This window comes from Oculina patagonica, chromosome 7 (genome assembly GCF_052425735.1).
Source record: "Oculina patagonica isolate OP01 chromosome 7, crgOcupat, whole genome shotgun sequence".
Taxonomy (NCBI): Eukaryota; Metazoa; Cnidaria; class Anthozoa; order Scleractinia; family Oculinidae; genus Oculina; species Oculina patagonica.
Window position 1 is genome coordinate 13,040,904 of NC_135764.1, and position 20,429 is coordinate 13,061,332.

The following is a 20,429-nucleotide window of genomic DNA, read 5'->3' on the forward strand; positions in this document are numbered from 1 at the left end:
AAACAAATCACAAAAGTGCTTACTGGCAGTTTTTAATATGATAAAAAACACAAGTTACAATATAAAAGTATCCGTTTCCCGAGACTAAGCTCGTATACCAGCATTTCTTCCTTCAGTTCCCTAAAAATTCGATATGGCGTTCTTTTTTTTACGAGCACGAAGCCCTTCCTAGCGAAAGGGCGCCAGATTGCGCGGAATAAGTTCCGCTTTTTGAGGAAATCCTGCATAGACTTGCGACCGAGAGGGTTCGCTACTAAAATTCTTGAAATTGAACTCGATAGATTACTTCCTCAAGGGTATTTTACATATGATCAACATCTGTTTAAGTGACAACTTGCAACTTGGAAAGTAAACTTTGGACGAGCAGACGAGCACTTTGAAACTCCTCCCTGTAAATAATGTATTCCAAATAAATAAACAAATTAGCAACAAACAAACAAAAGACGTGACACAAGGGAGGGTAGATGTGAGAAGGGAAGGGAGAGAAGAAAGGAGCAAGGGTGGCAGTGAGGAAGGGAGGGAAAGAGCAGGAGTTGTTGAATGAAAACAGAATTGTAATAGAAAGACGATCAGTTCCATTTCAGGTTCAACATTTTGCCGCTCAGACTGACCATAATAGTATCCATTTGGTTTAGTATTTTGGGTTACGAAACGTCCCCATTCAGTTTCAAAGTTTCTTAACCTCTTAAAATGAAATTAAGTGTATTCTATGTTGTGCTACATTAGAGAACCGTCCAATTAAATATAAGGTAACTTCAAATGAAAGGTCGGCGGCGATTCTTGTTGTTTGAAAACGGTTATAGGTTGTACGCCGTCCCATTCTACCGACTTAGTTATATAACTGTTAATAAAAATTTTTAAACGTGCCTGCAGGGTGCAAAATTAAAAAAAAATCGTGAGTAAACATGTAAAGGTCTTTCTCCCATACGTGGTGGTAACGGGAAATGGTGGCGTTTTATTGTCTATGAGGACATCAAGAAAGGGCAGGACGTGGATAATTTAAGTATTGAAACAAACCTTTGTTCCGAGATGTTATTTTCCTCTGACGTCTTTAACCGTTCATGAATGTGAAGAGCGCAAGTTTTAATAACATTGGTTTCAGCAGTTCCTGTAAGACGACAAGTTGGCATGAGAATGAACCATTGATATAGTGCGTGGAAACTCTACGAAGAAATTTTATTTCTTTTCCTTTTACTTTTCTAATGTTGGTTCGCTCTTTAATTTGTTTTCATCACTATATTGTGGCATACTGTAGATCTGCGTAAGTGGTTAGTAACCTCAGGTGTCACCAATTGAATATCGAGCTAAAACAAACTGACACACAATGGGCGTCAAAAGTGTCGAGAAACTCGGCACGTTTTGATTACCATAGCCAAATTTTACCCTTCAACCCTTTGATATTATCCCCTCCCCCCCCCCCCGAAACAATGTTGGATTTCCTATCATCTGCATGACTTGCCCCGTTGGCATTAAAAAGGGGGGAGGGGGAGTGGTTCACATGCTGCACCGGATTTAAAGTGGAAAAAAGGGAAGGTTAAACTTAGTATTCATTTCAACCAACAATCTCAAGGACTCTTGGCGCTCATTGCAGTTACAAAGTTTATGAAAGACTGACTGAGTAATGGATTGTTCACCAATACATTGATTCAAAGAACGTTTTATAATAAGAATCAATAAGAACTCGTCGAGTAATTCCGTTTGTCGTAAACGGCAATTGTCCTCCCGATTCCCAACTGGTAATCTCTGAAAAGCAAGCCAATGCAAACACAAACCACAAACCTTGAAGCGCGCCTAGCAGTGCAACAGCTGCTGACTGTGTGTCAATGTTTTCATCAAGTGCTCCTGATAACAACCGGTGTTTCACTTCAAGCATGAATGATCTGCAAAGGATCAAAACGAGGAGAAACTTATATTCAGCGAGCGACAAAAATAAACTACCTGTTTCTCCCACTGATCTCTGCCGAAAAACCTGATTATAACAAAAGGATTTTTTTGTCAAAAATAAATGTCTCTGTAATTTTCTTCCCACCCCTTAAAAATCAGCTATCAGAAAATCAAAAACTTGAAAAAAGGCCACAAAACATTTGCACGAGATGCATGTAGATGGTTTAGGTAACTACTGATTTTATTAATTCATTCCCACTTATCTCTGCCGAAAAACCTGACTATAAACCATTGAAAATAAAGGTCTTTGTATTTCTGATCCCATCCCTTAAATATCAGCTATCAGAAAATTAAAAACTTGAAAAAACTCCACAAAACATTTGCGCGAGATAGATGGTTTAGGTAACTACTGATTTCATTACTTTTTTCCCAATTATCTCTGCCGAAAAACCTGATTATAAACCATTGAAAAAGAAATTTATTTGTCAAAAATTGTCTTTGGTTTCCTCACCACATCCCTTAAAAATCAGCTATCAGAAAATTAATAAACGCCACAAAACATTTGCGCGAGGTAGATGGTTTAAGTAACTACTAATTTCATTAATTTATTCCCACTTATCTCTGCTGAAACCACTAAAGGGATTTTTTGTCAAAATTAATGTTTTTTTTTTTTCATCCTATCCCTTAAAAAATCAGCTATCAGAAAAAAACACCACAAACATGTGCGCAAGGTAGATGGTTTAGGTAACTACTGAATTCATTAACCTAGTCAGGCACCCTTTTCAATAAATTCCTTTGTTTTAAATGGGGCACTCATATGAACGCAAGGGAAATTTGATTCCAAAAGTACCCCCTTAACACATGAATACTTTTTCCTGGTAACTTTACCTCAAGAGAGCTTGAGAACTTGTGACCATCTTTACTATGAAACTGGCCACGCGTGGTAAGTTAGGTACCTCGGTATCATCTCCAGCTGTTGAGCCCTACAATAGTATAAAGAAAGCAAGGCACGGGATCTTTTTTTAAAAAAAAAAAACATATCTGGCTTACTGTATACAATTTAGCAGTAAAGCCTGGTTTTCACTAGCGACGCACGCACAAGCGCAATCAAGCAAAAAGGACAAATTTTGTTCCTTGTTCTTGTGCTTTCCACAAGCACAAGCACAAGCATAAAACTGCAATGCGCTTGTGCTTTTGCTTGAGTCGAAGCCGTTTTCATGGTGAAATAAGAGCTGTAATTCTTGCGCTTGTGCTTGTGTCTGCAAACACCATCGAGAAAAGCTTCCTTAAAAACGAGAAATGTGCACCCTGACTATCTATTGCACCTGTTATTTCACCTTAAGTGCTTTACTTCAGCAGTGTAAAATATCTTGTAAAATTCATTAACTATTCATGAGGGTGCAAACCAATCCCAGCACTGTATTCAGATGACATGTACACAACTATAAACCCCAATACAAATCAAACAATAGAATTAACTTTTGATACACACTCCTGCTCAGCTAATTAGTATTCATTAACTTTTGATACAGATCTCTACTGATTCGCATAACAAAACTTCGCATTCAATTTATTGTTTTCATTTCACAAGTAGAATAAAATATTTGCGTCCGATCTGTATGGGCGTTTAAAATGGCTCGCCTATCGGCTCGCCATTGTATACGCCCATACAGATCTCCCGCTCATATTTTATCTACTACTTAGCTTTGAGATTACTAGTTCCGTTTCCAACTTTTGTGTGTCGAAAAGTCGACAAAACATGTGAAGAAAAGATGTAAAAAGGCTGGAATCAAGTCATTTTCTGCAGTACTTATGGAATTTGGTAATGTTAAATAACATGCATATCTTACCTGCTGTGCGATATTTGTCAGTACAGCAGACACCAGAGGAGCCATAACACTCGTATTTGCTCCAGTGCTGCGTCTCCCAACCTCAGTAAGCAGAAGAATCTCAGCCAAAGCAGGTCGGAAAACAAGGAGGGCCTACAATGATAATTGTCAATAAAGTTTTTAAGGTAAGGAGTGGCAAAAACCAAGACAATTGAAATTGTTATGATTTTATGAAATGGTATAACTTGGTTTAAATTGTTCAACGTCCTCATTCTTAACCCATCTCAATTGTCTGGTTTGTTACTTGCTCCTCTATATCATGAGATATAAAAAATCGATACATCACAAAAATTACTTGTTAGTTGCAAATTGACTCCTTTAACAGATGACATGTTTTCTCACGTGACTTTTTTTCTAGCACTAGAAGATTGAACAACCTTGTAATTTCCACGACAGAGCATTTTGCTCTATCCTTTTGCACGTTTAACAACTCGTTTGAATTCAGAGGTGATCAGGTCTTACCTGCGGTAGAACACCAACTTCTGCAGCGTCACATGACGTCAAAATTTCAAGTAGGTTTGTGAGGACAATTGAGACAGGCCCGCCTTGGAGATTAACATTCCTGGATTCTGTAAGAATAAGTTGTAATACAGTGTGTCAAACACGAGAGACAGTGTTTCATTACATATACTATTCTTGGCGAACTTCGATCCGGTGAAACACTCCCTCAAGTGTTTGATATTTCTTCTCAATGAAAAGAAAAACTAAGTATAAAATAGTAAAAATTTACCCTTGTGGTTTTGATTTCTTTGTTTCAACTTGATGAGTAAGTAACTGGTTTGAGAAATAACTATTCTTGTGTATACTTACATAGCTTACTGACTACAATCTTATTCGTTACCTGCTCACTTGCCACGACATAAAATCTGCTGCACCAGTACCCAGTTCCCTCTCTGGCCATGTAGTTAGCATATACTAAAAGGTTCTTCTCCCACCGACAACTTATGTTTTATTTGGCGTATGTGGTTCAATTTATTGTTGGGTTTGTTCCCAGTGGGGATATTGACCAATGCAGAGAATCGACCCTTTTGCACAACACTTTCATTTGACATTACACTGTATACATGTATATCATTTATTATTTCAATATGCACACCTGCTACACGGTTTTTATTTTCATTCAGCTGTAATTATAAAATATCTCTTGATTCTAAGGGCCCTTGAACTGCGAGTACGAGATCGAGAACGAGTACGACTTTGAAATTTCGACACAATTATACCCCCCAAACTATAACTCTTCCCTGTTGCTGACTAACACATAAATAAGCGTTAGGGATAAGATTGGTGTGATAAGTGATTATAGGAGGTACACGAATTTGGTTTGAAAACTCATACTCAATCTCGTACAATCTGAAGGTCGCTAATGACATTACTAAGGTCGGTAAAACCAAGAATTGTGAAGTTTGTCAGTCTCTTCCTACTCTCGCCCATAGGTAGACAGAGCAAGCAAAGTTTTTATCATATGGTATAACTGTACACAGGAATTCTCCTAACATGAAAACCTACCATCTCTCAGAAGCATACTGTGCACAAGTTGATATAACAGTTTGGAGAGCTGGGACAAAAACTTCACAGCATTACAACCTGTAAAACAGAAACGGTTATTAGTAATAGATGAAGCTAGTACAGAATTGACTTCTGTCTTTGTTTCAAAACGAGTCCAGATGCAAAACGTTTTTTTAAGGAAATGATTTTGATTTGCATAACAATAAGCATACAAGTAAAACTCATTTTCACATAAAATGTTTTGGACCTGGGCTTGTTTTTTAAACAGAGGCAAGACTTAGAAATGGCCTAAAGGCCCTTAGCACGATCTTGTCAAATTGTACAAAATCAGCCATGCGACATCCAAAACAAAGGAAGGTGAAGCTTGACCGGTGTGAGTCGCTTTGTTCTGAATGCCAAACTGCTTAACTTGTGTACCAAAAATACTTATGCTCTGCATTTATTTTTTACCCAGTATTTCTTTAGAGTACTCTATGCACGCATTGCGTGCCTTCGTACAGTTGCCATGCCGAGCTTCTAAAATCTCAACTCACCGATTTTTGTCAAAGACGATGTAAAAACTGCCACGTGGTTGTAAAATTTTTCCTCAGCTATTCCGAGCATGACCATCTCACTCATGCACGTCAATACGCTCTGAAAACAGGCATAGTCAGAATACATTTCAGTGCTGCTTTAATTTGACTATTTGATTTTGACTGAGCGACCGTTCAATCATTATTCAACTACCAGCGACCATTCATTTTAAGTTAGGTACCTATATTGGGCCTCGAGATCCAAACTGTTCAGGGACTTTATGTTGTGCTCGTAGCAAGATGCTTTACTTTCACAGTGCTTCCCTCCTCCGCAGTGCTTCCCTCGGACGTAGAATTTATATGGGTAGCGCCAAATGTGGCAACTTTCATAGCAGCTTTCAACTGGTCCTTTACTGTAGCAGTTGCTACTGTCTTTTGGGGCTAGGGGCACGGTAGCCAGTCATTTATGCGAGAACTTGTGAGAGTTGCTACCCAGCCCGAATTCATTGGACAACCAAAAAATTAATCCTCACTTAAGGTAACCTGTGAAGCACTAGATATCCCTTCTAGGGAGAGTTGGTCAGTGCTTCACGGCACTTACTCATAACCTACTCAACACTTAAACTTTGACATAAGATTTGCTTTTTTCATTACTTCTTTAGCCAGGCTTTGTGCTAGGAGTATCGTGAAGTGATGAAAAAGACACGATAAAATCAAAGAGATAGTATAGGATATATTAAGATTTTTAACCTCAACAATGTTAGCCGCAAGACAAGTTATCTGTCCTTCCTCGTGAACACGTTTTGTGCTCTCAGCTGCCTTGGTTGTTAAGTCTGGAAGAGTACTAAAAGAAAAATCACAGCTGTCACTGCATGATTCGACTATTACATTCCCTTTATAGTTTTGCAAAAAGTGTAAATTTTCTTTGTGCTCTTTCAAAACAAAATGCTGTACTGAATGCAAGTCACCAGTGAGTTTGTAGTTTGGTCGGAGATTCATCCTATTGATCGCTGAGGACATTAACTTCCTTTGTTCCTGACAACTGAATCTTGAAGTGACAGGGTAGTTAGTAGCTTGATTCAAAGATTCCAACACTCGCCTTAACATTCTGAGTCGAGAGCAATAAACATAGCTGCTAGGAACTCTTTGCGAACAAGAAATCATTCTGAAACATTCGCGGAAGGTTCTAAGAGTTGTTTTCTTCAAATCTTCATTGAAGTATCTGAGGAATAGTTGCGAGCACTCACAAATGCTGTGAGGAACTCCTTGTGAATAAGAAATAATTTGGAAACATTCGCAGTTCTAAAAGTCGTTTTCGTCAAATCTTCATTGAAGTATCCGAGGAAAGGTTGTGAGGAACTCCTTGCGAATCAGAAATCATTTAAAAACATTCGCAGTTGTAAGAGTCGTTTTCAACAAATCTTCATTAGAGTATCCGACGAATGGCTGCGAGCACTCACAAATGCTTGAGTTAACATGTCAGCATGACGCAACACAGCTACGTCCTGTTGCTAAGCACCTCTCAGGTGTTGCTTAGCAACCGCTGGGGAATTTTGCTCACAGACCTTTCTGTGATCGAAAATAAGCTCAAAATAATAATGCAGCTTTTTTGTCTTTCCATTGGTGAGGGTATATTCTAGTGCTTTTTAAGGAAGTTTTGCAAGTAGGTTAAGGAACACATAATTAAAACTGATGTAAAATTATCTTCAGGGAGGGGGATGTGACACAATTTTGGGATCCCTTCAATGATTCCAATTTACTTCTATACACTTGAAAGGAACACATTTTTTTTCAAAAGCATTCGTACATGTCTGAACGTAAGTGTGTTTCATCTAATTTGTGTGCAGCCTGCATCATGGAAACCTTTTTACCCTGAAATGAATAGGAATTTCTTTAGGTTTACTAGCTAATAGACCTTTTTCGCTTGGGCGTTTTGTTGCCCCGTTACAGACCATGTGATGATACTCTTGAGAATTCTTGCTTTCAAATTTCAAATAGTCGCGTGTATATCAATGAATAAATTTTATGTGGATACAAGGAAAATTCTCTAGAGAACATCACGTGGTCTGTAATGGGAAAACAAACCGCCCAAGCGAAAAAGGTCTATTGGGGTGCTTATTCTTAAAATGTTTGAAGGCAAAAACGCAAATTTGCGTTACATTTCAAAGTAACGAATGGTAAAACATTAAAGGTAATAAAAGGAAGATTTGAGGGAACCTACCTGTCGGTTTTGATTACGGGCAGTAAAACTCTGTCTGCCCATACGAGAATGTTTTCCATGGCAGACGTAGCACCTCCGTAATCCTCATTCTTTTCCTATGCATTAAAGATAATAAAACTCTTTTTCAGTTGAAATGTAAATTTGACAAAGAAATGGAACGTCCTGGTAGAGGTTGCAAATTCCAGTGTAAACCAGAATTTCAATCATAAGCTCTGTAAAGTTATATGTATATAGGTGTAATTTCTCTATTTCGCTTACTTACAGTCGAAAAAACTACTTAAAATTTGTTAGTCAAAAGTTAGCCTATTAGTTGGGCTTTTTTTGGTGAAGGAGCAGTCATGCAAATTGTTTCAATCGGTTGCATATACAAGAACGTTGGAGTATTCCTTATCCTTTCATACTATGCAGAAGTCGTGTAGATCTAGCAAGCCACCTAGGTCTGAGGTAACAGACTTTTACCTTTTACTTTGTGAAGCTTACAATAAATCGTACGTACCATGTGATGCAAGTGGATCTCCGACAGACAGTAGGCCTGGAATGCCTTCTGGAAGAATTCTTCATCACTTTGGGACAAAGGCTCCGACACTGACTCACTTGGTATAAGACGAGATTCAATAGTTGCCTAATAGCAGTAATACGTCTCTATGAGCAGACTGATATTTGTCCATAAAGTAGCAATACGGTAGTTGTAATTAAAGACTATTAAAATAGATTTTCACACCCCAAATATTTTCACTCCATTTTTCGATCACTATATGAAGTTTTAACTCTATTTTCTTATCGCTTATTTTTCTTCTCAAACATTTTACAAAGCATTTGAAGTATGAATAAAAGGAAGGGGAGAATTCATTAGCGCAGAAGTCACCAAACTAAATACGAACTGGAAGATCACATGGTTGTTTAGCGTTTTAAAACAAATTGCTATCATTGGAATTATTTTCTTAACCATGTGATAACTTTACCTGAAATAAATGAAAAAAATGTGCCGAATTCAAAATTACTGCCACTGAATAAAAGTGTTTGTGCTTTAACACTACTGCAGCTTTTCTTTATTTCATGCTTTTACTAGTGGCATAATTCACAATTGACCTCGCTCCCAATGTGTGGCTTCAATAGCTCAGTTGGTAGAGCATCGCACCGGTATCGCGGAGGTCACGGGTTCGAATCCCGTTGAAGCCCTGAATTTTTTTTTTCAGGCTTCTTTATTCCAATTGTTTAAATTGGAAATTCACTGCGACGATCATTTATCACTTTCATAGTGGCATAATGTTTATAACTTACTTAAAGTACTATAAATTTAGGAGGCTTACCATTATCGATCTCAAATTATCAGCAATCTGTCGTAATTTCTTATACGATTCCTGCACTGCCGTCCGGCAAGTAGGCTCACCCTAAAAACATACAAGAGACAAAAGTCAAACGAATACACCAAAGTCAAAATGGAACACAATCAACAACAAAATAAGATGAACTGTCTACCTGAAACTCTCCCGATTTCTAAAAACTCCAGCAACTCAAAGCAAAAGTTGTAGAAATTAAAGAAATTAAATATAAAAAAATTAAAACAAGGAATTAAACTTGAGCCACGTGTGTTAAATTTCAATTACTTCAGGTTTCGAAATTCTCATGAGGGCCAGCAAGAGCATTTTGCAACAAATACCAAGTGTTTTTATGACTGCCAGAATTATCAACGTCCGTGCAATTTACCCTATAGTGCTTACTCTTGTTCGTTGGGTGGCGCCGTGGTTACTTATTGTATTCAGTTCCTACAAGCATCTATTGAATAACAAGTTTCTTTTAATTCAGGTCTGAGAGTACCGTATGTGGTTAATCAAGACAGTACACTGTGGTTGACAAGTGATTATCTTCATTCTTGTCACATATTTGTTTAAAAATCTGGGAGTCCAAAAAGTATGTCTTTCTTTAGAAATGTAAAAACTAAGCTAACTTTTCCATCAAAAAGGGAGCGTGGACGACTCCATTCTGGCTAAAACAAGCCTGCTTGGGGGTGGGGGCGGGGGGCGGGGGGATATGGAAGACTCGCAATAAAAGAGGTGGGGATGTCTCGCTTAGGGTGTTCCAGGCAAAATGCCAATATTTTTAGCGAGAAAGGTCTCGTTTAGGGCTGTGCACGAAGAAATACACAAATATACATTCTATTCTTAGTTTTTTGGTATCTTTTAGGGGTCAAGAAAAGCTTCAGCCACACCCAGATTGGTCTCTTTTAGGGGTCCTTGTCAACATTTCCGACGAGCATTTCCACCGCCCCTTTCATATAGAAGTCCCACCTCCGAGAAAACAAGTACCCCTTCTCAACAATGTACTGGTATTGTTGAGAGAAATCGCAAAATGATTGCCATTCTTACCATAATCCAAGAGAGGAAGTCCAGTGCCAAGACACGCTTGTTCTCAGAGGGTAATTGAAAAGTCACTGACTTCTTCCTGTGTCTTGTTTTCTCCCCCTGAAGTGGATTAAAATGTCAATTCATTATTTTCTTGCAATAAAAATAACAGGTTTCAAATTACAGTGAACCTTTTGGTTTCGACTCACAATGTAAATGTAGTTATGTCCTACAGAAACGTGAAAAGCATACGCAACAATGGAATTATGGGTACTGCTCATTGTTGTTGTTAAGGCTAGGCCAAATGAGGAAACAAGTTTCCAGAAACATGTTGGAAACATGTTTCCGTAATTGTTTCGGATCAATTTAGGTTTCTGGGAAACTGCTCACCTACCCCTCCCCAAACCTAACATTAACCCTTACTTATCGCTTTGGGCAAAATGTTAGGTTTGGGGAGGGGGGTGAGCAGTTTCCCAGAAACCTAAATTGATCCATTGTTTCCTCGTTTTCATGCCATGTGGAGACACGAAATGTTTCTGCCGTTTAGCAGAAGCAAATTTGGCTTCTTGGAAACAAAATTGACGCCAGAAACGATAACAATGCTTCCCGTGTGGCAAAACTGAAAAACATTGGGGAAAACATGCGCGCACCACGGGTGATTCGGCAAACATGTTTCCTTCTTTTGGCAGGCCTTTAAATGGAAGTTCTTGGTGTTCAAAACGAAACCACAAATACATGCCTTCTCTGTTTTAAGAGGTTATATTTATATTTCACCGAATTTTATGGTCATTTCCCATGCCTAAATTTAGTTCAAATCTGTGACACAGTCCCTTTAACACTTTCTTAATACCCGTCTAAAAAGAGCAATGTACACATTGAGAGCATTGTAACTGTTATGTATCAAGCTGACTACCATTACCTTTCTTGTGTCTTTAGCTGGTCCACTCAATCCAGAGGTGATCCACTCATTTATCAGCCCCAGTACATCATTGACTCTGTCCCAGGCACACAGACAGTTAAGCAATGGACCATACTCAGTATTGACAGTACTGGCAGGCAGGTTGTGCAGAGATGACAGGCATTTAGCACTGCAAAAAAAGAACAGACGTACTACTTTGTTAATAACTAACACTGTTACCAGGCACGATTTCTAACAGTTTTATGAGTTAGGTTTTCTAGGAGAAAAAAAAATGAATAGAAAATGTAGGGAATGTTCGTAGTCTATTGAGAACAAATGATTTGAACTGGGCACCTGAATGCTGGCAGTGAAGTGGATGGCAAGAATCCAGCAATCACCAAACAAGCTGCTTGGATGCGTGGGTGCTGCAAGCGAAGAAACAAAAAATTATCAGTTCCACAAGTCACGCTATAAAGCTTGTTACATATAAGTACAACCATCGTGAGGTTTCTCAGCCTGATCAAATGACAGGCTCTTTGACACCCAACTCTTCCTCCATTTGCTTCCCACACACCTGATTTGCTGTGAATGAGGTTGGTTCTCCGACACTAATGACCCGGTTTTACAGAGATCCAGAGATCTTTAATCAATTCACAAACGCATGTAAAACAGCAGACGAAATTCTACACTTCTTGAATGGTTTAGGCTAAGGCAGGGATGCTGCTAAGGGCTGGTTGCCGGCTAATTTTACTGGCTAAAGGAGGATCATTTAAATCAAGCTGAAATTTCACATGAAAACAGACTTTAATAAACTTTAGAGCTGCCAAGGCCAGAAAAGCCAGCTAGGCTTGTTGATGAGGCAGCCTAGTGTTTAGTTTTTTTAGCTACATCCCTGCTAAGGCCGGCTAAAACCTGAAGAAGGTCAACTGAGAAGGAGTTGAAGAAAGCTAACATCAGATGGAACACAGCAGAGAAGACAGCAGTATACAGGATATGCTGGCGCGGCATTGTTGACCCCCATTGCTTCAGGCCGAGCCAAAAGGAATAAAGTCAAGTCACAATAAAAGTAAACATGACATACCTCAAATGCTCCAAAAAGCTTAGGAAGTGCCTTTGTGAATTTCTCAACCAACTTGGTTTTTGTTGCTTCGTTGGCACTCTACAAAGAGATGTAATTTTAGAGAAAAAAAAAAACAACTTAATTCTACAAGAGTATTGTGCTTAAGTTGTCTTGAAAGAAAGCAAATCAACTACCGGTATTCATTTTAAAAGTTGTTGTAATTCTAGAAGACATGAGTGTACATGTATTTACATGCAGGTCACACAGTACCACATTTAAGGCACAAATTTTCGATCACCATTACCAAATGCTAATTGATTGTTTTTTGTTTTGCCTTACTCCTCAATACGTTACGTGTCTGTACATGTAATACATCTCAAAATGTACCTTGTCCAGTTGGTCTTTAATGCCTCCCCAGCAAATAGCAATTGTCTCTGCCATCCCTGCTATGGCGCCAGCATTATTTGTGTCCAGGCTTTCTATGCCTTCGGCATTTTCTTTGTCCTCAGCTGACCAGAGATTACGATGATTATATTTAGTTATTTCATAAGTATTTTGTTTGTTTCTGGTTCTGTTTGATAATTTTTTTAATTACACACTGTGACACGTTTATAACAAGCTCTGATGTAATAGAAATTTGTTTGGAAGTCGGGACATTTCTAAGACATTTGCTGATCGAAGGCGCTGCATATATGTTCAAAAGCTGGGTTACTAAGAAAAAACTGAAGTCTTTGTCACACAATTTACTTGCATTGTTCACTGTTTTTATGTGACGACGAAGTCCAATTGAAATGCATAGAAACAAATATTGCATTTCGCTTCAAATTTTGCATTATGTACCTGGTAAAGTTCATTTTTTATTTTAGTTAATTTAAAAAAAAAAATAAAAATAAGTGGCAAGCTTGACTGGTGAAGTGCAGTGCGAGAGCTTGGAACAAGTTCAAACAGGAGTGAGTGCAGTAATACAGTATTCAGTACAGTTAACACCCGCTTGTAAGAACCTAGTGGTTTAAGAACCTGCTGTCAGAGATTTGCCATTTTAATACCCCAAAATATAAGAACATGTTTAGCCAAGCAAATTTCAGCAGGTTCTTATATGTGGGGGGGGGGGTTATAGAACATTTTTATGAACATTTTTAACAGAACATCCCAAACTGTATTTACAAATGAAGAAAAGACAGATTTTCAAAGACTGTAATTGTTTTCTTTGGACCTTGCATGAGGCTTGAAGCAATACAGTTATGAATAAATGCTGCATAATGAAAGACCAAACCCATTTTTTTTCTTCTCATACAATCAAAACCTATGGCTCCTCCTTAGAAATTAAGAACCTTATTAAGAACCTACTTAGCCTAAATTACCAATAACTACCCCCAAATACAAGAACCTATTTTGCCAAACTTAGAAAATTGTAGGTTCTTACACGCGGGTGTTTACTGTAGTACAAACTACTCTAAAAAAGATGCAGTTTAACTTAAAGCAGACAAACCTTGGCTATCAGTTTCCACAGACATGTTGCTCTCATCATTTCCACTCTGTGCCAGCTTCATAAGGCAGTTGCAGAGAAAAGTCATAAACTTGCCTACAGAGAGAAACAAACAGAAATGAAATGGACATTAAATACAACCTGATAAACATGAGCCCTTGGAATATCTTAGAGTCACTATCATGAGAAGCGAATAAAAAAAAAATTAGGTTTCGAATCGTCCCTCACTTAGTATATATGGCTTGAAACCAGGAATAAGGGGGGGGGGGGGCGAATGATGGTAGTTTGTCTCATATTATCTTTTTGTTGAGGGTAGTCCTAAAAAGAACTATAATTATGTATCATTTGGTGATTGGTGACTGACGTTTTGTAAACCTGGGCAGATTTCATTATCTTGACTCTGAAGATGCTTCTGCTATAGTTGTTGAGACATCACTCACCAAAAACAGCACATTTTGAGTGCTTCCCTCACCTGGATATTATTTACACTAGACAAATGACTATGGTGCATGTAGGTATATACTAGTTATGCAACGCTTTCAAGGAGGGTTGTCCAATATACACGACCTGATACGGATCGTAAAAATCATCACTCCAATTGTACGGTTCGTACGGTTGGTACGAGTCGTGAAACAATGGGTTTACAAGTCGTACAGTTGGTGAAGTGCATATGATTAGTGAGACTTAGTATGATTTAGTATGATTACTGTGAGACATAGTGGGTCCTAACAGTGCTACGATTCGTACGGTTCGTACGGTTGGTACGAGCCGTGAAACAATGGGTTTACAAGTCGTACAGTTGGTGAAGTGCATATGATTAGTGAGACTTAGTATGATTTAGTATGATTACTGTGAGACATAGTGGGTCCTAACAGTGCTACGATTCGTACGGTTCGTACGGTTGGTACGAGTCGTTGAACAATGGGTTTACAAGTCGTACAGTTGGTGAAGTGCATATGATTAGTGAGACATAGTGGGTCCCAACAGTGCTACGAATCGTACGAATCGTACGGTTCGTACGAGTCGTGAAACAATGAGTTTACGAGTCGTACAGTTGGTGAAGGGCATATGATTAGTGGGACATAGTGGGTCCCAACAGTGCTACGAATCGTACGAATCGTGCGGTTCGTATGAGTCGTCAAACAATGAGTTTACGAGTCGTTCAGTTGGTGAAGGGCATATGATTAGTGGGACATAGTGGGTCCCAACAGTGCTACGAATCGTACGAATCGTACGGTTGGTACGAGTCGTCAAACAATGGGTTTGCGAGTCGTACAGTTGGTGAAGGGCATATGATTAGTGGGACATAGTGGGTCCCAACAGTGCTACGAATCGTACGAATCGTACGGTTCGTACGAGTCGTGAAACAATGGGTTTACGAGTCGTACAGTTGGTGAAGGGCATATGATTAGTGGGACATAGTGGGTCCCAACAGTGCTACGAATCGTACGAATCGTACGGTTCGTACGAGTCGTGAAACAATGAGTTTACGAGTCGTACAGTTGGTGAAGGGCATATGATTAGTGGGACATAGTGGGTCTTAACAGTGCTACGAATCGTACGAATCGTACGGTTCGTACGAGTCGTCAAACAATGAGTTTACGAGTCGTACAGTTGGTGAAGGGCATATGATTAGTGGGACATAGTGGGTCCCAACAGTGCTACGAATCGTACGAGTCGTACGGTTCGTACGAGTCGTAAAACAATGAGTTTACGAGTCGTACAGTTGGTGAAGTGCATATGATAGTGGGACATAGTGGGTATCACGCTTAGAAATAATTGATATGTCAGAGTGTTCCATAGCAATCCAAATAAACAAATATTAACAAACATTTGGTAAAAATTTTTGATTTTTAGAACTCCCATTAACGCGAAACACTTTTCCAGACATGTACTAATTAACTGCAAAGTCTCGCATGTACCATTCGACACCGCTTAGCGTGTTTGGGACATTTTCTAAAGCGTGTTTGGGTTTGCACGTTTTTAGAACGAGAAATATACATTGTGTTTACCGTGTTGTGTTTAGCGAGTTTCTTTAGAACACTTTTTATAGAGCGAGGAATACATTGCGTTTAGCGTGTTTGGGCCATCAAACGCTTTTAGAACGAAGAATATACATTGTGTTTACCGTGTTGTGTTTAGCGAGTTTCGCTAGCACACTTATTATAGAACGAAGAATACACTGCGTTTAGCGTGTTTGGGACATTTTCTAAAGCGTGTTTGGGTTTGCACGTTTTTAGAACGAGAAATATACATTGTGTTTACCGTATTGTGTTTAGCGAGTTTCGCTAGCACACTTTTTATAGAAAGAAGAATACACATTGCATTTAGCGTGTTTGGGCCATCAAACGCTTTTAGAACGAAGAATATACATTGTGTTTACCGTGTTGTGTTTAGCGAGTATCGCTAGCACACGTATTATAGAACGAAGAATACACTGCGTTTAGCGTGTTTGGGACATGGGTTTACGAGTCGTACAGTTGGTGAAGGGCATATGATTAGTGGGACATAGTGGGTCCCAACAGTGCTACGAATCGTACGAATCGTACGGTTCGTACGAGTCGTGAAACAATGAGTTTACGAGTCGTACAGTTGGTGAAGGGCATATGATTAGTGGGACATAGTGGGTCTTAACAGTGCTACGAATCGTACGAATCGTACGGTTCGTACGAGTCGTGAAACAATGAGTTTACGAGTCGTACAGTTGGTGAAGGGCATATGATTAGTGGGACATAGTGGGTCTTAACAGTGCTACGAATCGTACGAATCGTACGGTTCGTACGAGTCGTAAAACAATGAGTTTACGAGTCGTACAGTTGGTGAAGTGCATATGATAGTGGGACATAGTGGGTATCACGCTTAGAAATAATTGATATGTCAGAGTGTTCCATAGCAATCCAAATAAACAAATATTAACAAACATTTGGTAAAAATTTTTGATTTTTAGAACTCCCATTAACGCGAAACACTTTTCCAGACATGTACTAATTAACTGCAAAGTCTCGCATGTACCATTCGACACCGCTTAGCGTGTTTGGGACATTTTCTAAAGCGTGTTTGGGTTTGCACGTTTTTAGAACGAGAAATATACATTGTGTTTACCGTGTTGTGTTTAGCGAGTTTCTTTAGAACACTTTTTATAGAGCGAGGAATACATTGCGTTTAGCGTGTTTGGGCCATCAAACGCTTTTAGAACGAAGAATATACATTGTGTTTACCGTGTTGTGTTTAGCGAGTTTCGCTAGCACACTTATTATAGAACGAAGAATACACTGCGTTTAGCGTGTTTGGGACATTTTCTAAAGCGTGTTTGGGTTTGCACGTTTTTAGAACGAGAAATATACATTGTGTTTACCGTATTGTGTTTAGCGAGTTTCGCTAGCACACTTTTTATAGAAAGAAGAATACACATTGCATTTAGCGTGTTTGGGCCATCAAACGCTTTTAGAACGAAGAATATACATTGTGTTTACCGTGTTGTGTTTAGCGAGTATCGCTAGCACACGTATTATAGAACGAAGAATACACTGCGTTTAGCGTGTTTGGGACATGGGTTTACGAGTCGTACAGTTGGTGAAGGGCATATGATTAGTGGGACATAGTGGGTCCCAACAGTGCTACGAATCGTACGAATCGTACGGTTCGTACGAGTCGTGAAACAATGAGTTTACGAGTCGTACAGTTGGTGAAGGGCATATGATTAGTGGGACATAGTGGGTCTTAACAGTGCTACGAATCGTACGAATCGTACGGTTCGTACGAGTCGTCAAACAATGAGTTTACGAGTCGTACAGTTGGTGAAGGGCATATGATTAGTGGGACATAGTGGGTCCCAACAGTGCTACGAATCGTACGAGTCGTACGGTTCGTACGAGTCGTAAAACAATGAGTTTACGAGTCGTACAGTTGGTGAAGTGCATATGATAGTGGGACATAGTGGGTATCACGCTTAGAAATAATTGATATGTCAGAGTGTTCCATAGCAATCCAAATAAACAAATATTAACAAACATTTGGTAAAAATTTTTGATTTTTAGAACTCCCATTAACGCGAAACACTTTTCCAGACATGTACTAATTAACTGCAAAGTCTCGCATGTACCATTCGACACCGCTTAGCGTGTTTGGGACATTTTCTAAAGCGTGTTTGGGTTTGCACGTTTTTAGAACGAGAAATATACATTGTGTTTACCGTGTTGTGTTTAGCGAGTTTCTTTAGAACACTTTTTATAGAGCGAGGAATACATTGCGTTTAGCGTGTTTGGGCCATCAAACGCTTTTAGAACGAAGAATATACATTGTGTTTACCGTGTTGTGTTTAGCGAGTTTCGCTAGCACACTTATTATAGAACGAAGAATACACTGCGTTTAGCGTGTTTGGGACATTTTCTAAAGCGTGTTTGGGTTTGCACGTTTTTAGAACGAGAAATATACATTGTGTTTACCGTATTGTGTTTAGCGAGTTTCGCTAGCACACTTTTTATAGAAAGAAGAATACACATTGCATTTAGCGTGTTTGGGCCATCAAACGCTTTTAGAACGAAGAATATACATTGTGTTTACCGTGTTGTGTTTAGCGAGTATCGCTAGCACACGTATTATAGAACGAAGAATACACTGCGTTTAGCGTGTTTGGGACATTTTCTAAAGCGTGTTTGGGTTTGCACGTTTTTAGAACGAGAAATATACATTGTGTTTACCGTGTTGTGTTTAGCGAGTTTCGCTAGCACACTTTTTATAGAAAGAAGAATACACATTGCGTTTAGCGTGTTTGGGCCATTCTAAAGCGTGTTTGGGTTTCCACGTTTTTAGAACGAGAAATATACATTGTGTTTACCGTGTTGGGGACGTGACGCTTACAGAACGAGAAATATACATTATGCTTGGTGTGTTTTGATTACAGTATCACGCTTTATCACTAATGCTATGCAGTTAGCAAACTGTACGACTCGTAAACTATTGTTTCACGACTCGTACGAACCGTACGACTCGTACGATCGTAGCACTGTTCGGACCCATTATGTATCGCTAATCATATGCACTTTACCAACTGTACGACTCGTAAACTATTGTTTCACGACTCGTACGAACCGTACGACTCGTGCGATTCGTAGCACTGTTCGGACCCATTATGTCTCGCTAATCATATGCACTTTACCAACTGTACGACTCGTAAACTATTGTTTCACGACTCGTACGAACCGTACGACTCGTACGATTCGTAGCACTGTTCGGACCCATTATGTCTCGCTAATCATATGCACTTTACCAACTGTACGACTCATAAACTATTGTTTCACGACTCGTACGAACCGTACGACTCGTACGATTCGTAGCACTGTTAGGACACACTATGTCCCACTAATCATATACACTTCACCAACTGTACGACTCGTAAACTATTGTTTCACGACTCGTACGAACTGTACGACTCGTACGATTCGTAGCACTGTTAGGACACACTATGTCTCACTAATCGTATGCACTTCACCAACTGTACGACTCGTTAACTATTGTTTCACGACTCGTACGAACCGTACGACTCGTACGATTCGTAGCACTGTTAGGACACACTATGTCTCACTAATCATATGCACTTCACCAACTGTACGACTCGTAAACTATTGTTTCACGACTCGTACCAACCGTACCAACCGTACGATTCGTCTAATGGTTTTTACGATCCGTATCAGGTCGTGTATATTGGACATGGATGGAGGGTTGTCCAATATACGCTTTTAGAACGAAGAATATACATTGTGTTTACCGTGTTGTGTTTAGCGAGTTTCGCTAGCACACTTATTATAGAACGAAGAATACACTGCGTTTAGCGTGTTTGGGACATTTTCTAAAGCGTGTTTGGGTTTGCACGTTTTTAGAACGAGAAATATACATTGTGTTTACCGTATTGTGTTTAGCGAGTTTCGCTAGCACACTTTTTATAGAAAGAAGAATACACATTGCATTTAGCGTGTTTGGGCCATCAAACGCTTTTAGAACGAAGAATATACATTGTGTTTACCGTGTTGTGTTTAGCGAGTATCGCTAGCACACGTATTATAGAACGAAGAATACACTGCGTTTAGCGTGTTTGGGACATTTTCTAAAGCGTGTTTGGGTTTGCACGTTTTTAGAACGAGAAATATACATTGTGTTTACCGTGTTGTGTTTAGCGAGTTTCGCTAGCACACTTTTTATAGAAAGAAGAATACACATTGCGTTTAGCGTGTTTGGGCCATTCTAAAGCGTGTTTGGGTTTCCACGTTTTTAGAACGAGAAATATACATTGTGTTTACCGTGTTGGGGACGTGACGCTTACAGAACGAGAAATATACATTATGCTTGGAGTGTTTTGATTACAGTATCACGCTTTATCACTAATGCTATGCAGTTAGCAAACTGTACGACTCGTAAACTATTGTTTCACGACTCGTACGAACCGTACGACTCGTACGATCGTAGCACTGTTCGGACCCATTATGTATCGCTAATCATATGCACTTTACCAACTGTACGACTCGTAAACTATTGTTTCACGACTCGTACGAACCGTACGACTCGTGCGATTCGTAGCACTGTTCGGACCCATTATGTCTCGCTAATCATATGCACTTTACCAACTGTACGACTC

At 39.2% G+C, this 20,429-nt stretch overlaps 1 protein-coding gene across 1 annotated transcript in view; it reads right to left on the reverse strand.

Annotated features, from left to right (window-relative positions):
• Positions 1-16: 16 nt before the first annotated feature.
• The window catches only part of LOC144661242 (condensin-2 complex subunit G2-like), a 43,104-nt gene continuing 22,691 nt past the window's right edge, over positions 17-20,429 (reverse strand). The window contains exons 17-34 of the mRNA XM_078521940.1: positions 13,802-13,894; positions 12,700-12,821; positions 12,334-12,411; positions 11,607-11,677; positions 11,274-11,442; positions 10,379-10,474; positions 9,323-9,403; positions 8,509-8,634; positions 8,013-8,107; positions 6,542-6,635; positions 5,813-5,912; positions 5,280-5,357; positions 4,236-4,342; positions 3,735-3,866; positions 2,773-2,867; positions 1,780-1,880; positions 1,018-1,108; positions 17-389 (exon numbers count right to left, since the gene is read on the reverse strand). Coding sequence (XP_078378066.1) covers positions 323-389; positions 1,018-1,108; positions 1,780-1,880; positions 2,773-2,867; positions 3,735-3,866; positions 4,236-4,342; positions 5,280-5,357; positions 5,813-5,912; positions 6,542-6,635; positions 8,013-8,107; positions 8,509-8,634; positions 9,323-9,403; positions 10,379-10,474; positions 11,274-11,442; positions 11,607-11,677; positions 12,334-12,411; positions 12,700-12,821; positions 13,802-13,894 — 1,796 coding nt within the window. The 3' untranslated portion in view covers positions 17-322. The remainder of the gene's footprint in view (positions 390-1,017; positions 1,109-1,779; positions 1,881-2,772; positions 2,868-3,734; positions 3,867-4,235; positions 4,343-5,279; positions 5,358-5,812; positions 5,913-6,541; positions 6,636-8,012; positions 8,108-8,508; positions 8,635-9,322; positions 9,404-10,378; positions 10,475-11,273; positions 11,443-11,606; positions 11,678-12,333; positions 12,412-12,699; positions 12,822-13,801; positions 13,895-20,429) is intronic.